This window comes from Haliaeetus leucocephalus, unplaced genomic scaffold (assembly GCF_000737465.1).
Source record: "Haliaeetus leucocephalus isolate CR32 unplaced genomic scaffold, Haliaeetus_leucocephalus-4.0 Scaffold526, whole genome shotgun sequence".
Lineage (NCBI taxonomy): Eukaryota > Metazoa > Chordata > Aves > Accipitriformes > Accipitridae > Haliaeetus > Haliaeetus leucocephalus.
In genome coordinates this window covers 8,165,679-8,190,320 of record NW_010972962.1, presented here as the reverse complement: position 1 = coordinate 8,190,320, position 24,642 = coordinate 8,165,679, and the positions used below count along the sequence as shown (strand labels likewise).

Here is a 24,642-nt window from a genome sequence, read left to right as displayed (position 1 = left end):
CCTTCTAGTACATGCACGGCCTTTGTTAAATAGTAAGTGACTGGCAGCCAGGCCTGCGTGTAATGATGCTGTTGTCCAAGGACTATGATCAAGGCGTGGCTGGGAGAGGGCATTCGCTGCAGTAATGTGGGTGTCTGCACAGGCCAGGGTATTTCTGCCCAATTAGGGCAAAGGAAGAAATCTTCTGAGCTAATTTTCTAGTCCTTTGGAGGAGTGAAGAAAAGCATGCATTGAATTGCCCTTGCTCAGCCTCAATAGAGAAGAGACTGAGTGGCCAGCTGACCAGCCAGCCAGGGTAGAAAATACACCCACCAACTGTCCAAACTCATGGCTGGGGCACAAAAGGGCAGAATCACTGCCCCATGAAGCTGGAAAGACATGGCCTGGCACCTAACCAGAGTAGGACTTTTTAAACCTGCTCCTGTGCAGGTTTAAACCTTTCCTGCTGAGGAAGGCTGAACTGAAAGGCCCAGATGGAGATTTCCATTTATCTACAGGCCATGGAGATAGAAGCACAGCAATTCCCTAAGCCCTTTAAAAGCACTCAGATTGCCCCCAACCCACTTGTCTCTCCCAAATTTGCTCCCCTTCCTTACCAAAAGGCACCCGATCACTGGAACACACGAAGACATTTGGACACCACGTGCCACTGATCCATGGCCTTCCTGCAAAAGCTGCCCTGTTTGTTCAACCCTAAGAATAGCTAAGCATCCCAACACAGAGCCACTTCACACCAAAACTCCCTGGACCAATTTTCCATCACCATCCAACATAAACAGGATTTGATGCAAAGGCAAAACACTTGGCTTCTCTTCATCCACCCCTGAGTAACCACATCATGCACTCAAAAGCGTTGTCTTGTCTCAGAACACATTTGCCTCTGGCACAAATTATTCTTGCCTGATATTCTTTGTCATCTGTCAGCTCCACAGAGCTGCAGGAATGGGAAGTAAGGCTTAGGGACAAGAGTGAAAATCCACATCTGCTGCTCAAATAGAGCTTCCAACTGATCACGCTTTTCAGCTGTATTCTCATGGGCAAGCACATGATAGTAAGGATAAGAATCAGGATAAAGCAAGAATAGCTTTATGTTCAGAGCCCAGATGAAGCCTTAGAGTAGCCAGTTTAATATTATCATTCCTCATTTGCATTACCTGACTAAAAAACGCATGATGCCAAGTGCTGCCCAGGCAGTTAATACAAGGCATTTTTGTTGGAGAATGAAAACAGACCAAGAAAAAGAAACACCCTGGTCCCATTTTACAAGTGGGGAATTGAGGTACTGAACAAGACTTGCACAGCTTCATACAAGTATTTTGTGGTAGAACTCAAAACAAAACCCAGATTTCAGATCCTGTCACAAGACATGAGATCACTGATTTTAGCTAAGCTGATGGGAATCCAAATGTAGTAGAAGACTGAATCTACAACATTATTATTTCTATCATGATTTTTGTAGCAGAAACAAGTACAGGTAGCAAGCAAGAAGTCATCATAAAGCTTCAAGATGTTACTAGTTGAAAATTAACCAATTAAAGCTATAAAAATAATACAAGTGACCAAACACTGTTACAATACTCAGGCTGCATCTCACTTTGTATGTTTCCCCTCCAACCCCCCCAAAAAGTACACTTTTAAATTAAAACCACTAGCTGAATATCCTTTTTTTAATAACAGGGATTCCACAACCTAGAAGTGTTAACAACACCTATAGCAAAAATGTCATTTAAAACACACACCCCCACATCTACCTCAGATTTCAACTTCTTTTGCAAAAATCTTTGCCACAATTAATCCAGAAGTGTAAAGAGCAGATGGATCAGGAAGCAAATCATTCTCACAAGGCTTCCCAGAAAAACCACAACAGTTTGGAAAGTTTATTTAAATTAGCCCATAACCTTTACCAGCACACCCCCAAACACACTGCTGAAAGGAACTTAAGGCAGACCAGGTAGATGCTATGCATGGGATCCAAGTCAGAGAAAGCACCTGGGCCAGAAGGAACACTTCTCTATTTACTCACATGCAGTTTGAAAAAAAGAAGGCTGGGTACAGGCTTACCAGCTTTCTTCTCCTCTCATTAGGATGACAGACTAATTAGTCTGTCAATATCAGCAGAAGATTTGGGTGATGTGAAATGCAAGACTGGGCCTTTTGAATGTTTTGTGAGCAGGAACTTGGCTAGAAGGGGAAAGAGGGGGCGAGGAAAACTGTACTAAACCACAAGTCTCTGCATTATGTATTCATGCAATGTATGCTGCCAGCAGGACTGAGAACAAGCAGCAATGTAATGAGGAAATGGAGGGGGTCTCACTTATACATCTGGGAAAATAAAAACATAGTCCTTTCTTTTAGTGGATCCATCTTGTAGACTTAAAGGGAGTGTTTTTAGTGAGGTTAAAACTAGTACATCCAACCAGAGGCAGTGAAATTCTTCCCTAATGAGAGGAAATTCAGAACTGAAAATAACTTGTCTAACTTGCTGCAATTTACAAGGGTCAGCAGTTGTCTGCAGATACTCTTTCCAGAACAACAAATAATGAAGAGCAACCTGAAATATGAACTCTACAGCAACACCTTCTGAAAGAGAGGCACCAGATGGGCACTGTGCAGGGCAACCCACCCCACCGGTACCAGGCATGTCCCATTTCCCAGCCTCCGCAGAGATGAGGCAAACTCCTAGCATTCACACACCTCAATCCCAGGTCCCTACAAAAGTCCTGCAAAATCAAGAGTAACTGCATCTAGAGCAAACTGTAAACAGTTTGTATTTTTAAAGTGTTAAGATAAAAAGCACTGGTTTACATTGCTGTAAAACTCCTGGGAGTCATAAAAATACCTGGGCTCAAGGAGGTGAACAAGTGTGGAAATATCTATCATCAAGTCTACAACCACTTTGATCACAAAGGTATTTTTTTACATATCCCTAAGCAATTAATTTATTTTGGAGTAAATGGTATGGGTTAGATCATGGCAGCAGGGGTAACTTGACAAAAGTGAAGTCCAGTGATTTTGTTCCTGTGTCATGGAACAAACTGGACAGTATGGGTGCTGCCTTCCTAATGGGGGTAGCAAGAGAACAGCCCAACTGTAGCAAGAGCCACTCAAGTAGCAGCAGCTTTACCTCTAAGAGAGTTATCTACATCTAGGCCTAGTTTATCCTAGACAGCAGAATTACCAGTTACGCCCCTGAAGACATGATCACAAGAAGCAACCCTATGAATTTACTGAACCCTGCCTCAATAACCCTTTTCCATCTTTGCTTACAACACCTCTCAAGTGATGCGGCTTTCCGCATATGAAGTTCTGCCTTACCTGCTGCATTTTTTCCAGGTCAAGGCTGGGCCTGCTGACCTTATCCCCGTATCCTTGTCGATGTCTCTTACAAGGCATGACTTGCTCAAGGCCCGCCCCAACACTTGTGAAGATTAAAGGTCTGGAGGCTGGGCTCCGCACCAGGGGCTGGAGTCTCTTGGGAGGGGAGGCACTGAACAGCACAGGGCTTGGGCTGGCGTACAGGCCATCAGCCTGCTCTGCCACAGGCTGGAAGGACATCGCGCACAAGTTCTTCACTTCTTCATCACTGGAGGAGGTATTGTTGCTGTCGCTGCAGCAGGCAAGCCTGCTGACCTGGGACCACTTCCGCTTCTCAGCAGCAAACTCTCGGTTGATGCGCTCCAGCTCCTCTTCTGAGCTGTGGCGGTCAAGGCTGGCATGGAAGAGGGCCCGAACCTTGCAGCATTGGTTCTCCTGGTTCTGGAGCTGGTTGGTGGCCAGAGGGGTCAGGGTACAATTCCTTCTTCTCTCTGGTGGGAGGAGAAGATAAAGGAGTGGCAGGGCAGATCTGTGTCCCACGCCCTAATAAACTGGGGCTGCTTTCTCCTGACCTGTTTTTTTTTAATCTCCTCCCAAGTAAACTTTTGAGCTCTTTTCCCACCTCTTCTTCCTCAGAAGAAACACTCCCCAGCTGAATGCTTCCCTTTGGAAGTTTCCAGACCTTTGTTTAGACCTGACTGCTAAACATCCCCTCGCAAGATGTCACCTGGAATTCTAGCTGCAGAGCAAGAACATGGACCTGCCGCCCACCTCATCCCCTGCACGTGAAGAAGACATGATCTTACAAATGCGTTAGGCACTTGCCTCTAGCTAAAAACATTAAGTTCTAGTGACCAGTTCTCAAGGCAGAGGAGGCAAGTTACATTATTCTAAGCAGTATGTCTATGGCTCAAATAGAGATCTGGTTTCTGGAGGTTGAAGTCCTCTTTCTATTACAAGGCTTGTCACATAAGAGAGCCTGCTTTCAGCCATAAGCTGGGCACGCTTTACCTGTTCTGCTGAGCTCCATGTTAAGCATGTGAAGCAGGGATTTGAATTTTGATAGGACATGTCCTGTGGGTCAGGAATTTAACTTCTGCCTTTGCATAAGAATCTACTTGAATTTGGCTAAACAATGATAAAACACAGGGCATGCGCAAATGGCAGAGACTTAACATAGCTCAACAGATGCATTTATTACAGATTTCACCCTGCAGCTCTAAGCTGCTTCATACTAGAACCAAAAACAACAACAGAGCACATGTCTATCAAAGACCCTCGCTAGAGATTCAAGAATAGGACTGCTCAATACCAACAGTACAGGAGGAAGGAAGCGAGCTAATCAATGAGTCCAGGGGAATGAGGAAAGTGAAGGTCAAAACTCAAAATGGCAAGAAAGAAGAAACCTAGAACAAAGATGACAGGTGCACAAGCATAGAACAGAAGACAAATTTTTAGTTCCAGCTCTGCTGCTGGCCCAATTGTAGACCTTCTCTGCCCCATGTTGGCAGCACTGGGACCTTAACATGTGGTTAACAACTTCCATCTCTGGTAAGAAAAGTGTGACTGCAGCATCGGATAATACCAGCTTCTCCCTGTGATGTCTCAAAGACTTCAAGGTGACTCATTTAATGCATCTGGTTGTGGTACACTGGGGACAGAGAAGGAGGCACTTCCAAGAGCACAAGTGAAAAGCAAAATGGACTTCAGCTGTAGCATCCCAGGACCCTCCTATCTCATCCCTTTACCTCTGTCGATCTGAGCAAGTTCCTGGTTCTCTCCCTCAGAGTCATCGCTGTCCTCATCACTTGGGGGGTAGGAGATCTAGGGGGCAAGAAGAAAAGGCTTCATCGTGAACACTGATTACTTCCCTGCTGCTGCCCAAGTCACTTCCCCCACCCTCCCTCTCTCATATCCTGCAGGCGTCCACCCCACCTAATCACACCACCGGGCTGTAGCACCTCCCTATATACACATCCTCATCTCCCAACCTCAAACTCCCATCGTATCCTCTTAACTTGCAGCAACACAAAACACACAGCCTACCACTATCTCTACCTTACTCCACCGCCAATTCTTTCCCAAGCACAACACACACACCTTGCCCTCAGCTACCCAGACATGCAGCTTATAACCTTCATGGCCTACCTACATCATGTAGACAACTAAGTTTCCCACTGCCCAAATAAAGACACATCCTGTCAACAGCACTATCATCTTGCAAGGCACCCACAAATGAAGTTGCATGTTAACTTTAGCCATCCTATGTATGTACCCACACTTCCCCCTCGAAGGCACACACACATAAGCCAAAGAACAGATTCATCTTGCTTTCCTACACGACAGCTCTGAAGAATGTAATAGCAATAAAAGAAACAGGATTTCACAGAAATGCAAACAATAACATTATGCTGTCCCCACCAGCACAGAATCTTACAGTACCACTGAAGACCCTTAAATACTCCAAGAGTAATGACAATTCACATATTTTGTCTGTCAGGAATTTTCAGGAACATTTGCTCTGGGTCACCCAACAGACTTCACCAAACCACTTGCTGTATACCCAAATCCCCACTTACTCAAAACATGTTTGTCATGGTTTAACCCCAGCCAGCAACTAAGCACCACACAGCTGCTTGCTCACTCCCCCATCCCACAGTGGGATGGGTGAGATAATTGGGTCAAAAAAAAAAAAAGAAAATTCATGGGTTGAGATAAAGACGGTTTAATAGGACAGAAAAGAAGAAAATAATAATGATAATAATAATAAAATTACAATAATAAGAAGAATTGGAATATACACAATGCAATTGCACTTAAACTTGGTAGTTGCCTCGAGAAGGGTTGAGAGATCTAAAACCAAGCTTTTGTAGGTCAGATAGATCCCACTGCTGCTGAGTTTCCTACATAGAGGAAACCCTACTTACCTTGTTCCTAAAGTGACTTTTGTTCTGCTGCATAGAGCATACCTGGAAGTTATTAGATCAAACCTCTGAGCTATGCAGCTTAGTATGTGTCTCTAGCAACGGCCAAAACCAAGTAAGTCAAAGGAAAATGCAATACTTCAAAAGAAACCTTTCTAAGAGGCAGTTCTGGAATAACAAGATCATTGCAAAATGAGCTTTATTATTCCTTACACCTTTTTATTCATAATAACAACAAACATTCCCATCATTCTTAGCTGAGTCTCACAAGCTGCTTGCCCACAACAGAATTCAGTGGCAATAGGTTTCAAAAGGTTACATGCTGTGTTTCCATTTCAAAGTGTCTGATGTGCTGTGCTTGACTTTTATAGAAGGTAAGGCAGCATGAAACCATTACACTGATATGGACCCATTTCACCTCCACCACTGTTCCTAGGAAAATGTTCTTGGAGAGTTTCAGCCTCCCAGAGACCCAAAAGAGCAACTACGCTTAACTAGGGGCCTATGAAAGACACATGTAGCTGATGCAGAGAGAAAGGAATAGTGAAGAAATTCTGACTGATACTGAATTTGACAGCTATTAAGTCAACACACCTATTTTGTGACAACCCTCCAGGATCATCTTTGGGGTTTTGTTCCTCCACAAGAACTGTTGCCACCTTTTTTTCTCCTCTTTTTTTTAAAGCTACCTTTTGTCCTTCTATATTTATATAGCCCTTTAAGAAATCAGAAAATATTTTCCTTCCTTGCTAGTCTTTAAACTACTCTCCCAACTGTCAAATGATGAATGGGGAAAGTGGCACAGATTTATCCCCATTGCTGATATTCTTTAAGAAAACACAGGGGGTTGTTTTTCCCACCACAACTACAATTTTCTTGTATATATTCACACACACGTCATTTAATAAAAGGCAGCTGGCACTGAGGAACACTGCCAAATTAACAGACTTCTAGTTGCCCCCAGAACAGGTATAATACCTTGTTTGTGCCATAGTAGTTCATAGAGAGGACAGCTGACACTGAGGTGCCATTGTGCTAGCTGCTGTACAGACAGACAGTGGTCCTGTCTTCATTACAAAAGCTAAGGCTCCAATTCTAACTCAAGAGGTACTGACCTTAGTCTGTGGCTCATTCCCACGTAAAAGCCTTTCATTTGGACAGGGTTTTCAGTGAGGTTAACGACTCTGCCTGGGAAACCTATTAGCTCCAGTTTTTGTACTATGTAAATGTCAATACACGGCATGGTGCTGCTTCCAAAAAAGAGGCAATGACATCTAGCACATGCAGGTCAGAGAGCTGCTGCACAATGTCACTGGCTTGAGATGCTTAAAACAGGAATTGGATTTGAGTCAATGAGTGACATTTTGAAGGTCTTTGTGTCTACCGGTCCTGGGCTTCCAAAATATTCACTCCTCCCTGTACAAGAGCAATTTTTCCAGCCCCTAGTCTCATATAGATAACTCTCCTCTGCAAAGTCCTCCCCAGTCCCACAGGCAGCCCAAGACTAATCCCCTGTGAGTTGCCTCGAACACTTCTCTACAGGCTTTGTTCAGAGCACCTGCAAGAGAAAAGAAATCTCTTTCAAACAAGATATAGAGTCTGTGGATTTGGTCCCATAGTATATCCCAAAGAAATTAAAGCGGTAGGACAATATGAAAGGCTTCATGGAAAAAAGAGGCTCCCATGGTCTTGCTAATCATCCTCCTGATGCTAGCCATGGAAAAGTAAGCACCCGCTCCTTAACCAACTGCAATTTTTATGAGCAACATCAAATGCTTTTCAGAATCAAGGCAATTAGAGACACCTATCGAGCCACTTTTCTTGACACCCACCCTTTCTTTTGGAAGAACATACCAGTAGCACACTCCTCTTAATATTCAGACTTGGTGTCTCCCATTATTTCCACTGGTGTCATTACACCCTTGCTCTAGACAATACCCTCAGAAATTAGGATATTTTCACAGTATACATCACAGGCTAACCACAAAAAAAAAAGCCTTAAAATCCAGCAATTGTGCATTTTGTGCATGAATGAAGTAAACAGATAAGACTCAGAAGTCACATTGCTTCTGATGTCCCATGACCTGCACTGTCTCTCAGAAGTCCTCTCATCTCTGAGCAAATACGCTCCTACTCGGTCTTCCTTCACATCTTTCAGAGACATCATCATTTTGCTCCCATTTGTCATTTAGCAAGGTCTTCTATTTTAGTATTGCTACATTCTCTTTTTATTAGTAAATTCTTCCACAAATTATATCCTGGTTGTGGGAACTGAAGTCTCCCAAGCTCCTATACATGAGACCCTAGCTCCCACATTCCCTAACAGAGAACCATCGTTCATAGCTGACTAACCATTAATCTTAGAGTTGAAATTTTACACATGAAACTCCTTGCCTTAATATACCACACAGGCAAAGATTAATGGAAGATCAAAAAAAGGGTTGTCTATCTGTACAGATAACAAGAATTTCCAGAAACCATGAAGATACAGGGAATCAAAGACTAATGCTCTGACTAGTTGGAGATAAATGCTCTCTCCCTTGACTCTTCCCAGGCTTTAACAGTAACACCTTCCCCTCTTCAAAAGCATTCCACTAAACACAGCGGTACTGTGTTCAGGCCTCCAGCCTCCCTTGCACTGTCCCTGTCTTGTATTAGCCTCAGATTTATTTTTGTCCGAGGCAGCACAGCCTTGTTTTCCTCACAAACTCAGGACTGTGACACTGCTAAAGCAGAAATCTTGATCTCCATGTCAAAGATACCATTAGAGCATGGCTTCATTCACAGCATACAAATCACAAAACTGTTTAGATTGGAAGACACCTCTTGGTATCATCTAGTCCAAGCCCCTGCTCAAGCTGGGTCAACTAGAACTGGTTGCCCAGGACTGTGCCCAGTACACTTTGTACTTTAACATGCAAAATTAAAGAGAAGAAAATCAATTCACATAGATGTGTGAATGTTTACAAGCCATGATATAAAACAAGCCAGAAAAAGGACCGGTGCCCATCCACCATCCAGTCTTTCTTCAGGAAACGCATCAGATCTGAAGTTCAAAGACAGCAGCCTCCTGTTGATGAGGATCTCAGTCTTACACCTGGGTCCTTCAGCTCCAGCACCAGACATGCCTTCTGGCAGGCTAAGGACTCCTACCATGCCAGATGGAAACACGGACAAACTTCCCCATGCATTTGATTTTTGCATCAATCTCCAGTAAGAAAAGATGGGTTTGTGTAGAATAACCAGATGGTATTTAAGGAGAACTGAGTATAAAGCTTATACCTTTGAGGGAGATTTAACATGAAAGACAAACTAGCAGATATAAGAAAAAGCTAGAGATGGAGAAAAATCTTTGTCATTCTCATCACACTGCTGCTTGTCAACTGAGTAATGATAACTAGCTCAGCCAGAATTGCCCAGCTCCTAAAGGGTTCTGCCACCCTTAAAGTCCTGAAATACAGCAGACAATAAAAAAAACCTCACCCTGTTAAAGTGGAGTTCCTCTTGGTTTTGCTTACAGAAAAGAAATTAACATGCCATCATATGATCAAAAGTATTACATTAAGAATCATCTGGGAGCTCACAAAAGAGAAGGGAATCTCACTTCCAAGGCAGAACAAATCTCTCCCAACAGGCTTCACTTAACGGCTGTATTGTTCTAAAAAACTTAACACCAACGGTGTGGCTTGGTGCAGTGGAGGGTGTGTGCGTGAGGAGCAGGTAAAGTAGAGATACAACTGACTACAGGCAACCCCTCATTCCCGGCTTGAATCAAGAATGCACGCAGGCTGGAGGGCATCATTCCCAATCTCCCTCTGGGAGGGAGGGAGCTTACCTCCAGGGAGGTGGCTTCCCCAGCAGCTGCCTGTGCTGCTGCATATAAGGCAGTTTGCAACACAGGCTCACTCACATGAGCCCTGGTACTCCAGGGAATCTGTGGAACCAAGTAAAGCCCCTTCCAAGTGCCCTGGAAAGAGACTTTGCTGACTTGGTCTCACGCACTGGTTCCTGACACAAAAGCAGAAAGGGATGATGACCTCACCAATGACTACTGATATCTCTGCTATGGGGAACCAACTTCCATTTCTTCCAACTTCAGATTGGGGAAATTAAACTAGTGTTCACTTACCTTCTCCCTGCCACACTTCCTGCAAAGCAGCTGTTAGAGACATCAGCATCCTACAGCACAGGGCTCTGCTACCAGCTCTCCTCTGTCGCAACTGCTTGACTCTAGTAAAAACATTTTACTAAGTTTCCGCAGTGTTATTTTTCCAGGTCAACAGTTGACATGGGACACTGCCTGATCTTGAATGAGGGAGGCGCCATCCTCTCAATTAAAAGAAACTCCGAATTAGAGTGGGAAAACAAGGGAGATTATGAGACACTGACAGGTAGTTTTGAGCCATGGAACAATGTGAGGAAGAAGGAAGGAATGAGTCAAACAGACCTTCAAATTACATCTAACTCCTCTCCCAAGTTCTCCTTTAAATTTTATTTTGGAGATATTCAGCATTACAAGGACAATTTATACTAGTAAAACAGGCTGTAATGCTTGCTCTCTCCTCAAGAAAAGCAGCAGAGTTAGAGATTAAGTTCAGTTCAGCCTTCAAACATCCACAAGTGAGATACGACTGCCCAGACTAGATCTGGCTTTTACAGCTGGGGTTCTTCAACAGCTAAACTTCCAGCCAGAACAGTCCAAACTAGGAAAAAGCTTTCTGAAGTCTTCTTTTCTATTATTATTTTCCTTTTTAATTTTCATAACAGCTCTGCCTTCAACTTCCTTTCCCCATTTCCTTGCAAATGGCTACAGTTCAAACCCAGGGTTCATAACTGTTGAACATTGTCCTGCTTGACAGAGCAGCTGCCTGGCTGCATCAGTGAAAGCAGTGATGGGCCAGTGGGACACAGCACTCCGAGGCCCTTGTTTTCCAGGCCTGCTCCATGCCAAAGACAGCAAAATTCCTATTTTTGTAGGAATGCTGCACATTTAGTCAGACACGTCATCTTCTGCATGGTCCTAGAGTCTACCTAACCGTCAGCGGTTTCACAGATTTAAGGGAAGCAGAGAGTCACTCTAGGTAGCCAAGTCTGCATTGTTTTAACAATACAGATGCCATTTTTGCTGAATGCTTACCTTACACAGACACAGGCAAATATGGTGACTGGCAACTCTCAGGGTGCAAGTGGTGGGAGTCATTAACCACAGAACATGGAAACTGAACTTCTGTTCTGAGGAACAACGACTGAACTTGATTTCCAGAAGCATGGGCTTAAGTTGGGTTACCTAGATCTTGAGAGGAAAGCACTAGGCTTACACAGAACACTGAGGAGATTAGTGGTGGGTGGGTATGAGAAGGCACATGTGTGGTCCTCTTACTGTTTTAAATCCTCTCCCTCATGCTTCTGTAATTCCACTAACAAATTAATACACATGTTTTGAACATACTGTTTGCATGACAAGATTATGTTTATCTACTGCCTACAGCTCCTGGAAAGAAGTTACACCTGTGGCCAAACCTGACTAGAACTACAGAGATGACAGGGCACTGCCCCAGGCTTGGGGATCCTCATTTTGCAAGTGGAGTGAATCAGAGGACTCCGTGCAGACACAAGTGCAGTGGGGCTGGCTTCAGCACTGGGAAGGGGCACAAAGAGACTGGTCAAAACGAGTGACCAGTTCAGGCCAAACCCACAGAGCACAGCTGGACTCTCTGCACTCTCTCATCTGCCCTACATCAGTTCTCTTGCAGCAGTCAGAGCCTGCATCAAACCTCCTTTTCTAAATCTCCCCCTGTTCTTCCTAGGGCTATGCTGAGATGATTTTGCAGGGGAAGACTAAAGATAAAAACACCGTGGGGTGGGGGTGCAGATAAAAAAAACCTAGCAAGTCCCAATGCCTTGCCATTGCTTCAGAAAAGTATGGTATACAGCACCAATGAGCCTATGGCACATGAACACATGGACTCCATAGTCACCAGAAACATCCGATGTTCTCTGATCACAGGGAAGCGAATGCAGCTGATGTCTACAGTTGAGACTCCTATCCACCATGGGTCTGTTCTCAAAAGCTCCAGGCAAATATTGTTAGAAGAGCAGAAGCAAGACCATACTTCTAAATTCCACCCAAGATAAACCTCCAAAAGGCAGTACTTGCAAAAAGACGAGAACAGACTCAGTTCTACCCAGCAGAGACCAATGATATAGGCACCCACACATATGCACATGCTCCTCCCACCAGCCATCAAACTTGCGTGACAACAGAAGACACAAAAGGAATGCTATCTACTAAAAAATGCTTTTAAAAGCCTCCTAGGCAGAAAACACCCAGACTCTGGTCCTTAGCACCCCAAATACTCCAAATCTGAGAGAACTCCATTCAGTTTATTTATCCTCAAAGCCACTGAGAACCAGAATCTCTCTGTATAAACATGCTTCAGTCATGTTTGGGGCCATGATTTCATAGGTCATGATGTTAGACCTTACAGATAGAACAAGGTCATTACAGCCGTCACTCAGCAGGTGGATGGGGTCTGGCAACAAAGGTGTTACTGCTAAAGTAAGGCCTTTAATCCTCCAATTTCCTCCTCCCCTTCCCAGACCACAATGTGTTACAAAATAAGACTGCTTCTGCAGTACAGGGGCCAGAGGAATGCTGCAGCTCCATGCTGTGATATGTATCATCCTTTCTGGTAGCAAGAATTTTTACAAAATTCTCAAACTATCCCTATGTTGTTATCTTAATAGGCTGGTTAAGGTTTATAGCTCTTACTGTGGCAACAGAAACCATACACTCCTTCAACTCTACTCCTACCTGCAAGTGAAGCTTCCAGAAGTGCCATTTCCCATTAAGTCTCCAGCAAATCTTCTACTCTCCTCCCACCACTCAGTTTCTGCTCAGTACAAATACCCAGTGCAGCCTGGCCTCAGCTGGCAGTCACCTGCATATGATGGACTCACACAGTAAATTTCTCACCAGTTCTGCTACTCTACCCATGGCTTTGCTGATGAAAGAGCGTTATGGTTAATTCATGTCCAAGTTTCAAGGATTCTCGTGGAAGACTAGCATTCACCCGTTAACTTTCTCATCCTATGCAGGGAGACGGCATTTTACGTACATAGTTCAGAAGGGAATTAGCTAAGAAAACAATGGTAGTGTCAAGAAGCACCCATCAAAGAGAAGCAGCAACCTACAAAACGGTTGTGCTGCAAAGAGATCCCTGACAGCACACAGCATGGAGCCCTGGCATTCCCCTAGCTCGCACCCTAGAGGAGCAGTGTTACTCAGCAGTGTTGACACCACAAAGCACAGCAGTCCAGAAAGACCAGAAGAAGCCTGAAGGATTAAGGACCTTCATTACAGGGCCTCATCCACCCTGCATTAAGATACAGTGACTTAGTTCCATCTATAATTTACAGCCCATTTGCTGCTAAACCTCAACTCCAAACACAGATTAAGAGCAGCCCTATTTATCACAGGCTGACACCCCTCTCAGACATAAGGGAAAGACAGTACAAGGGACACCTAGAACTGGAGAGGCACCTATAGCATAGCTAATCTTACCTGTTATGCATGTACTGAGAGAGGGGAGGATGGGAGATGGCTGTTCACACCACTGCCAACCACTCCTGCTTTAGCCACAGGGATTTAAATACACTCCTCCCGACTCACACCCCATGCCCACTGGCCCAGCTCAGTTATTACATTGCTGTGATGAGTAAAGGTCCCTTTGTACACACCAGCTTCTCAGCAGTTCACAGCAACTCCCCAGCATTGCATGGATCCCCTCCACCAGGGAAGCACAGCTGACAGCAGCTGGCATAAACAACACATCTGATAATAGTTTTTCCATTCCCTCCTCAAAAGATCCGGTGAGGGCAACTGCCATTGCCCTGAGATACTTCGTTAGCTGAAGGGGAAGCTGCGTGCATTGGGAGACCTCACTCAACACTCACCTCTGCTCAGCCATAAAGAGCTGCATCAGCCAGGTTTGCAAACACAAGGAACAATGCCTTACAGTCAGGCTGGAAAATGCATGTGGAGCACATGAGACATTTCAGGCTACTCCTATAAAAATCCCACATTAACCCTTTTGAGTGCAAGCGGACGCAAGCTGTTTCATCTCTATAGATTTACACCAAACGTCTTGTGTTTTGTCATGGAGCGAGCCAGTAACACAGGATAATCCTTCAAGACCAGGTCTTTGATCTATATGGTTAGGCAACTTTAAAGTAAGAATTAGGACCATGTAAAAACTTGCAATGGCTCTCCCTGCATCAGATCCTTTCCTGGTAGGCATTGTGTGATTCCAAGTGGTTCCTAGTTGGGAGAATCGGGCCAAAGGGGTAGTCTCTTCACCCCACACATGGAGGGATGGGCTAGAGATGAGTGGCAAAAGACAGAATTTGAATGCTTACTCTCTCCTCCAATATATGAGGCAGAAAGCACAAAATTAAATTAGTAAGAGGCAAGTTCTAAACAAACAGCAGGTGATCCTTCAGCAACATGTAGTCAAGGTATGAAACTTTTTGCCACAGGTTGTTCTGGATGCAAAGACCCTACATAGATTTGGTGGGGGGAAGTGAACAGGTTTAGGTAAAAGAAGTCAACTGGGCTACTAATGCACAGACAGCAGTTCCATCTCAAAAAGTCCCCAAGACCAAAATACGTGCTGTTCTTAGTCTCCTCTAGGTCCCCACTTCTGGCACTTGCAGGAGATAGGATATTGGGGTGGGGGCAAACAGACTGTAGGTCTAACACAGGATGGGTGCTCTTAAGCCTCATTCATGGAAGCAGGCCACACAGCATATACATTCACTTGCAATGTCACAACACAAGGGGATGCACAGAACAAAACCTGACAGTGTTCTCACAGATCCAAAACACCTCACTCACCATAGATAGCTACTGAGACAGTGTCCAGCATCACAAACTAAACTGGCACCCCCACATACCATTTCAGGAGCAAGACAGGGGAAATGTTGCATTGCACTGCAGTCCTCTGCAAAATACCACTGAGGGGTTTCCCAAGAATGACTTGTTCTGTCCAAGCCAGAATAAAGGGGTTTCTATGAACAAAAACATATATATAGAAGCTGCTGATTTTTTAAACTTCTAAATTATTTCACTTCATATGCTCCACACTAAATACTGCTGTTCTCTCCTGTTAATTAGCCTTTGACCAAAGAACTTTTATTTCTTCAGAATAACCAATTCCTAGGAATAAAGAAAAAATAAAAGAAAAGAAACCCACACACAAACACAGTCTGGCTGCAGACAATTGTCTGGAGCAACCACTTGGCTTTGTGTGTAATAACTGGGTGACAGGATATGGAAGGATTATTTTATATTTTCCCAGCTTACATCCAGACACACTCAGCAAACTGGAGGATCTAGCTGCCTGTCTGGCAGCTTTCCTCAAGATGGAAAACTCCCTGTTCAACCAAAGGAAATTTTCATCTCCTCTTATGCCCATATAGACCTTGGCAGATTGTGGCCTCTGATGCCAAAAGGTAAGGACATCAGTTAAATAAAAAAGAGGCTGCATCATGGAAACAGTGTGATCCCATTAGGAAGGAGTAAGATGAGACAGATTTCTGAACAAAACGAGTGTGAGGGGATAGGATCTTTATGCCACCAGCAACTTGAATTCTGTGATTTCCTTGAAATCAGCAGCTCAAAACCTGGTTTGTAGTCCAGTCAAATCAATTAATCAGCCACCCAAGGCCAATCAATAGTTTGTTCCCTAGAAATGTCAGAAAACAAAGTCCACCTACTCTCATTGTGGACATCAATGAATATTGAGGTATTTGGGAATACTTTATCCAGGCACCTCCTGTCCTTTCATAAATCTAAATTCAGATAAGGACCATCTACCTTGCAGTCAGGCAACAAACCTCAGGTTAACCCATCCCTGAAATGAGACATCAGTAATAAAAACCCTCCTCAGGATACCTAGGCTCAGGTGCTGGTTTCCTCTTTTCCTCAGAAGGTGTTTCTAGCCCTGAACTCTTAGGTGTTCTCATATGGGCTGATGCTGGAACAAGGGCTGGGAGGTAATCCCAGGCAAAGCTGTAAAGGGCTTCTCAGGTGTGTCTGCTGGGCATAACAACCAACCCACCCAGTCATGCCAGTCCCACAAGATGGCAGCTCATCTGAGGAAGGCAATCCACAGCCTCACAGTTTACCATGACTGAGTAACACCTCCCCAGGCTTCAACACATCTCCTCATTGACAACACTCATTTAGAAGGTACATGCCAGTGGGGCACAAGCATTGATCTCCACTACCAGCACCACAGCTCAAGCCTTGGCAAGCTGAAGGGGCTCTGCAGCCAGACTTCATTTCTACAGTGAGCCTGGATGGTGGGCTGGCTGGCTAAGAGTGCTGGGGGAGGAAAGGGCTGGAAACAGAGACTGGTCCGCACCAGCTGCTTGCAAAGCTGACAGTCACTCACAGAACCTTCTTTGGGCTTTTAGCTCCTGCCGCCCCCAGATGACATTCTGCCATGCTAACCCAGAACAACTAGGAAGACCCAGGATTTGGATTATTGCACATGCAGGTATGTGGCAGCTTTGATGCAAATCTTCCAAGCAAGATACTTTCTTACATCCAGCTCCAGCAGGAAGTTTTCATAAGTGTCCGCAGTACTTCACCCTCCATGAAGCCATCAAGGCTGGACTAGAGAGGCAACCAGGTGAGCTCTTCACATGATGTACCCACACAAGGGTACTTTTCTTGTAGCATTCCCATTCTGCTAGGGCTGTCTCAAAGACAGAACAGCAGAAGTTCACCTGGCCAAGTGCTTGGTGTGCTGCAGTGATTACAGAGGAGGAAGAGAGACTACTCACCGTGTAAGATCCACTCCCTCTACCTCAGCCAACTCCCAAGATGCCCCAGCCTCAAAATGCCTGTCCTACAACTGCACAATTCAGTATGTTGTATATACTGAGGTACACAGGGAGGTCACATCAATATCCAAACAGACCAGCCCATGTAAGGGAGGAGGTTATAATTGGTCTGAAAAGCAAGAACATCATAGCAAGAGAGGGGAGAAATGTCCAGAGGCACCCTGAGCTGTCCACCCCCAATGAGTGACCAAGCTGGTCCAGAAGAAGCCTTCCTTGAACTGTGCTTCACCTGTGTGCCATGTCCCCACAGCTTGGGCAGGCCTGTGCCCAGATTGGCATGGAGACAGCTTTGCATAGGTCACATTGGGCCATACATCCCTTATGTCAACTTTTAGGCCTGTGTCACAGCAGAATTCATACTGCACAGGGAATGCTTTCTGTGCAGATAAAGGTCACAACTAATTAGCTTTTCTTTAAATCCTTGCCTGGGTGTTCATGCTGAGCAGTTGTGGGTGGTACTGGTGCCTATTCAAAAACAGCTTAGCTGGCTGACTCTGGTGGTCAACAGTGGTGAGAGGACAAACAGGCTCTGCCCACAGTCATGTAGCAGAAAACAGCCCTGAGTGCACACATACCTGTGATGTTGGTTGCTAGGAAGAGTTGGGTCACCCGGCAACCTGAATCCCACTGAACAGGGGAACAGGGGCTACAGATAAATGCATGGGGGTAGGAGGAGCTGGTGCTGCCTACACTGCGGGTGGGAGTGTATTTCCCGCTGAAAAGGGAATACAGCCCTTGGTTCCCATACTGAGGAATCCCAACAACACTTCTGTGACCCCAGGGATGCTCCAGGAACAGCTAGAGAAGCTGACTAGACTTGCATGCTACAGCAGAGTGGTACCCTGCCCACCCACCACCCCACAGAAGTGTCTTAGTGGATGCAAGCCTTGCTTTTTACTTTAAAAAGAGGTGAACCCACTGTTTTGCAAAAGCCATAATTAAAATAAATGATGACCTGGGTCTGCTTTCTATTTTCACTTCAAATAGAAGCTATTCCCCTGCTCAGGAAAACTTTCAGCATCCCAAACAGCGCAACATAAATTCAGGAGCTATAAGATGGTACATGACAGCAGGAAATGAAGTAGAACTGCACTGTCCAGCAAAGCAAAATGGATTAATCTGTTTTCACTGAAATGCAAAAGTTAAATACATAGTATTACATTTTCAGAATTCAATTTTTCATTCCAATAAAAATCAAGAACTGAGAAACATAAGGAAAAGTAACACTACTTCTTCATGACACTGGGGGGTGGATTTTTTTATTTTTTTTTTTTTAAATCTAGCCCAGATTTTCATCAGTCATAAAGACGACCAGCTGAGAGGATGTTTCACTAAACTACCCCAATGTCAATGAACTTCCCATTATGCTGTATTTGCAATATCTGCAATTTGTCTGAAGTGCCACTCTCTGGAATTAAGTCATTACAGGAGATTATCAGTGCTGGATGTCCACACAGGAAAGATGACAACCCTTGAAGATTCAGACCTTAGAAAGCAGACCAAGTAGAAAGAATTCCGAACCTATTATTTTACAATGCCTCAGGCAGAAGTCTCTAAACCTTAAGGTTTCTGAGTGGCTGGAATTGCCTGTTCTATTTTTTGCCTTGGCTAAGTATCTATCACAGCATTTCTAACCCACTAACATAATTTTAGTCCAAATTATCACATATTCATAGATACTCCAATAGCCAAAATTGTACTTACACACTTACACTTATGCAAGTGCTTGTGCCCCTCCTGAGTGAGATTAAGGCAAACCAGAAGGATCTAATGTTACCAGCTCTAAATAGGAGGAAAAGCAAAGCTTAGGTGTAAAACAGAGTCCTCCAGCCCTAAAGCAATGAACCTGTTTGGTGGTACATGCTGAAAAACCCATGAAGGAGAGAGAAAACCTTCATACACCACAGGAGAAAGACAAAGCTAGATTTTCACTGTGCCAAGCTGTCTTCAGCCAGCCTGAAGACCAGTGGCTGGCTGAACACGTGACAAGCAGTCGACCCAAAGAAAGGAAATTAATCTGTCCTCATTCACACAAAGCATGAGTCCTTACACAGATCTTTGAAAGCATACACACTGTGCATCAATAATAATGATGCTACTTCACTCTTTTGGTCTGAGGAGGAAAAATTAAATAACACGTTCCTGGCTCTGCAGAACAACCAGCTACCACAGGGAAAGTGACTCAGAAGTCACTACCTGCAAGCCTGAGGTTCACTTTGCACGATCAACTGAACCCCCTTCATATAGGAAGGATCAGGATGATTCCCAGTCGCTCAGCAGGGCAGGCCAGCCAGACCAGAGTCTCATAGCTGATTCCAGATGCAGATACCAGAAGAAAATAACTGACATAACTTGCTGGTCCCCAGCACTGTGTATGCTCATGTACAAGCTGCAAGGGTACATGAAGAGAGCTGACATGGTGGCTTTGTTAGTGCCTAGTCCACAGTTCCCTTTTAAGCAACTGTAAGACCAAAATTACGTAGCAGAGAAATGCAGTTCTCTGCCACCAGAACAGACTCACATATGACTTCATTTCATTGATTGACATTAAGGAAATGACAAACATTTCTTAATGACCTCTGCCCAGGACAAAAAGGAATATGTCAAGTACACAGGTAATTTAACAACTTTTGTGGATCAGTTGTACCGCCTACAAAGTTGTCTGTGTCAACAGCAAAGTTGGAATGGAATTGCCACCCTTAAAGGGCTCAGTTCTCTTCAGCTACATGTTTCAGCCAGTTAATTTTTTAACACACCACAATCCAACTGTTTCATTCTGATAACACCTAGGGCCACTAATTAAGGGCTTAGTTTGACTGGCAACGCACAGACTTGTTCCAACCAGATGCTCCCTGCCCCAAGGAGCTTGCTTGCAAGCAAAGCTTAGAAAATCAACACCTACACTTTAGCCACTACACAAATATGCAAGGGCACAAGAGTTGAAGAGGGATTTGGAAGAAATGCATTTGTGTGAGAAACCCCTACCCCAAGTTGCAGAGATGAACAAGACATTTCATTTGTAGAAAGCTGAGTCGACTGGAGAGTACTTCTAAGGGCTCAGTATCAGTACTCCATCACATAAACCCACATGCAACCCCAGGATATGCATTTTAAAAGCTCCTTGAACAATTTGACTTATAGTTCAGGAAGGGCTTCTCAGGACTACCAGTCCAAAACTATGAAAGAAAACAATAAAAACCCCATACTAGACTGTATTGGACAACCAACAAAAAATTCAGGTCTTGAGTTACAGGCCTTTCTCACTTTCCTTATTTGAAGCATTTCACTACAGTATAGGACAATCCCCTGTTCTCACTCTTCTCTCCTGCCCCACAAAGTCTGCTCTGCAACAGACCCAGTTGCCAGCTGTTATCAAAGATGAGCCCTAACCTGTAAAGTCAGATCTGCTTTTGGCTCTCGATTTCTAACAGCCAGCCAAAAACAAGGTTTCTGAATCTGGCCTAATCTCTAGCAAATAACACCAGATCATTGAAGCAAGAGGTGGAACAACAGGCTGAGGCACAAGGCTCCAACTCAAAATCCTTTCTTGGATTTAGCCGCAGCAGCTGAAGGACTCTAAGCCAATGGGCTGGACTATGAACCACAACAGCCTGGGAACAGACATGCTGCCACTTAGCCACCCCTGCTACAGGGGCATGAGTGTCCAGTGAGGAGACAGCAAGGTCAACAGGACCAGTCTTCCAAGGTTAAGGGTTCAAATTTGAACCCTAACTACCATGCTTCACAGCCCAGCTACCCGTACCAGAAACTGCTGGCAGCACACACTAACCCAACAGCAGGTGAAACAGTCAATCCCTCCCTTCCCATTATGGTGACTTCTGGTGAAAGGACAATAAAGGGACACTAGCTTCCTCAGCAACAACAGCATGAACCAGCAGACCTCTTGAGTCAAAGCCCTCTGAGCAGCCTTAGTTGTCAACTGCCTAAAGACCAACTTTAGTCAGGAAAAAAAGAAAAGTCCATTAGATCAAGACCCAAAGCTTGCATATTTCCTGGTTTCACTTACAGGAGGCAGTGGCAGCCTCTCAGCTTCTCCAAGCCAGGGAAGGCTAGGAAGACCTATCACACCCACACCAAACCAATTCAAGGCACATGGTACCAAAATTAGATCTTTACAGTGGGCAGAAATTGAAGATTCCCAAAGTTTGGATGCCAATCCAAGGTTAGTCAAATCTCCCAAGCTTACAGGAATGAGTTGACCATTTACCCAAGGACAGTCTCCTGGGACTTTGCCTAATGGCAGTACTGTTGCAAGCTAGAAACACAACAGCAGCTTGTTTTCCCTTGAATTTGGGACCTCCAACAAAGGTCATAAAGTGCAAAAGCAAGTGGGTAATGAAGGAGAAGACCAGCTAAGCACCCTATTTTTAAAGCTCAGAAAGCTCTTGGTTTGGGTCGTAGATGCAGATCAGTTCTCATTCTATCTGAATTAGTTGCACATTCTCCCTTACACTACTACAGACCTGATTTTATGCTCACACCTAACTTTTCACTAGGTTTCAATGACAGCAGACTGGACCTTTTACATAATGCATGTACCATATCTGCCAGAATACATACAGACCTGCACAGTCAGAGCAACATGAGAAAGTTGAGAAGGCAGAAGTCCGGTCTGTGCCTGGCAGCCCCACATCATCCGAGGGCAGTAAAGGGAGATGGTACAGGACACTTGGCCTCATCACAGGGTCAATGCACCATGGTAAGCTCCCACACCGCTTGCCATTTGTGCCACCTATCCCATGTCCATACCTGCAAGATCTGGCCCAACACCTAAGACAGCACTACACACTCTACTAAGTGATTAGTATGCTGGTACAAGGCTCAACCAAGACCAGGCAGCTGCACATGGTCCCCAAAGGCCTACAAAACATATATAAACCCAGAGTTTGAAAGTCTGGCTTTCTGCCCATACACATGTATATCAATCATTGCACCACTCCCCACAGCAGGCTGCAACAATACCTCTGATGGTCTATGCATTAGCCTTGCAAGAAACAGTGCAAGCTTAAGTCTCTCTTCTCCATTGAGCCTGCAAAAATGCAGACCACCTGTTTACAGCACAAAACCTTGGCACTAATATGAACAAAATGGCTGCAGACACCCACTCCTGCAGTTTTTCCTGCATGCCTCCAAGCATCCCAAAGGCTGTATATACCCCTGAGAGCTCCTTCCAAAGATTCTCAGTTTCACAACCTGAGGCTCCAAGAGACAAACAATAAAGCTAAAGGGGGTGATCACAGCCACAAGGCCCCAAAACACACTGTTCAAAAGAAATCCCCCACTGCCTCTGCAGAGATATTCTGCACTGAATCAGTCCACTACAACCTAAAGCACTGCCCTTATTTTATTTCCAAAAATAAAATCTAATCCTTTCTCCCCCAAGAACCACAGAGTGTGCAATCCTCGCAGGAAGAAGTACATAGACACAAACTTTGAGGAAACATCAGCACTCTTTCTAACAAAGTTGCCATCAGCTTGTCCAGAGTGACTGCGCAGAAGTGCAGCTACACGGCAATCCCCCTCTGTGTAACACATACAAAAGACTCCACTGGAGTCTGGTATATGGATCCCCAAACCCCAACTCAGGCAAGGAGGGCTGCTAGTTTTCCCAGATCCTTTATTTGATTTGGGGCCACGCACTACACTTCCCACAGTACTGATGCCAATCCAGAGTAACTTTGCTGATTTCAGGGGGTATCCTTTGGTTCACAGCACTTTCACCAAATAAGGATCTGGTAATTTTTTGTAACTCACTCATCACAACTCCATTTTTATCCCATTGCACATGGCTCAAAAATTCCTTCTTTCATTTGGCAGGAAGGGCTTAGATATTCCTTATCCTGAATCCTCACTTTTTCTTTTGAGCAGTAAGAAAGGATGGAAACAGAGTCCATGGGTCAATGCAGTGAGCCAGACTGCAAAATTCAGCTCAGATTCTGGCCTTCAGGACCAGAAGAGAGAGAAATGCAAATAATAAGCTGAAAGGCATTTTAGGCAAATCATGTTTGTACAGTACCTAGCATAGTGGGGTTCCAGCCTGCCAAGGGCTGGGAGACTACAGATTGCACACGTACAAAGGTAACTAGACAGACAGGCAAATGCCTATGTAGTTAAATGTGAACCCCATTAAAAGTAAATACTGCTAAAGAACGGACAGATACATCTGCCTTTATCTACCTTTCTGTATGACCTATTGAATTGTGCAGGTCAACTCTGAAAGCAAAGGAACAGGACTTTAGTAACAGGAATACAGCCTAGGCCAGTTCCTACTGAGCACACTGAGAGGAAACTGGCCCAGCATAATAAACACTGCAAGTTACTAGCTTCTCAAGGCCCCGTTATTAGTTACCTGAAGGGTGCAAAAAACAACCGAGACAAAACGGGCTGTTCTTACCTTTAGCTGGAAAGGTTGAATTTCGTTCAAACTCTGGTTCCTGAGCTTTTTGGTGAGGATCTTCAGCATGGTACAATTCCGGGGAGCCAAGAAAGCGTTAAGCATACACACGCGCACGCATCTACATCTGCCAAGCCGCTGCTTGGCGGAGCTTCGCGGAGCTTGCCTCCAGCACCCCCAGGTACCCTGCAGCGGTGGGGGGGCGGACGGCTCCGGACCGCCCGCTTCCAGCTGTGCCCCTCTCTCCTCCGCCACTGCACTCCGTCCTGCGGACCTCCGCGGGGGAAGGAGTGGGAATCCCTTTCCAAGGCCTAAAGAAAAAAATAAATACCAAACTTCCTTTGCTTTCCGCCCTCTCCCCGGTTACGCTTCAGTAAAGGAGGGAGGTACCCACTAGCAGCTTGCTGCAAAGGACAAGAGACATTCGGCGCAGAGTGTTGAGGGACGGCAGAGCTCCCAAGCCGAGGCCCCGGGCTCAGCTCAATGGCAGCGCTCCCGTCCGCCCCCATCAGCCCCGACGCCGGCGGCCGCAGGCGGACATCGCGCCCCACTCCCGTCGGGCGCGGGCGGCGGCACCGCCGCCCCGGGCTCCCGCACCGCCGTAACCACCCCGCGCCCCGGTCCACGACGGGAAACTTGTAACAAACGGCGCGGCGGCCGCGGCACCCATTGGCCGGCCGGGGCGGGCCGGGGCGGGGAGGGGCGAGGCCTCCGCTTAAAGCGGCCCCGCCGGCGTTACCGCCGGGCCTTGCGACTCCGGCCAGGAGGATGCCCCAGGGGCTGGGGCAGGCCCGCCGCGGTGTCACCGGCGACCCTTCAGGGCGGCGTTCCCTGGGTCCCCGGCCTGGGCGGGCTCAGCTCAGGATGTGCCAGACTGGTAACGGCTTGTGCTGTACAGCACCCTGGCTCGCACCAGGAGGGTGACAGGGTGCCATGACCTATTTGTCCTGTCCCTTGACTCCAAGCACAGATCCGTAGGGAGGATGTGTGTATCCCATCTCGAGTCCCTCGAGCCACCCAGGCAGCTTGGAAGGGGCCTGCAGCTGCACGGAAACTTGCCACTGCCTTTCCTCACAG

The 24,642-nt window shown here is 45.5% G+C and overlaps 1 protein-coding gene across 5 annotated transcripts in view; it reads right to left on the bottom strand.

Annotated features, from left to right (window-relative positions):
* The window catches only part of LOC104837412, a 61,277-nt gene extending 37,153 nt beyond the window's left edge, over positions 1-24,124 (bottom strand). For all 5 annotated transcript variants that reach the window (XR_774931.1, XR_774930.1, XM_010576521.1 and 2 more), the window contains exons 1-4: positions 23,960-24,124; positions 23,566-23,876; positions 5,064-5,139; positions 3,316-3,806 (exon numbers count right to left, since the gene is read on the bottom strand). Coding sequence is in view for 3 of the 5 variants with exons in the window: in XM_010576521.1 (XP_010574823.1) it covers positions 3,316-3,806; positions 5,064-5,139; positions 23,566-23,876; positions 23,960-24,074 (993 nt within the window). In the remaining 2 variants the exon portion in view is untranslated. The remainder of the gene's footprint in view (positions 1-3,315; positions 3,807-5,063; positions 5,140-23,565; positions 23,877-23,959) is intronic.
* Positions 24,125-24,642: the final 518 nt, after the last annotated feature.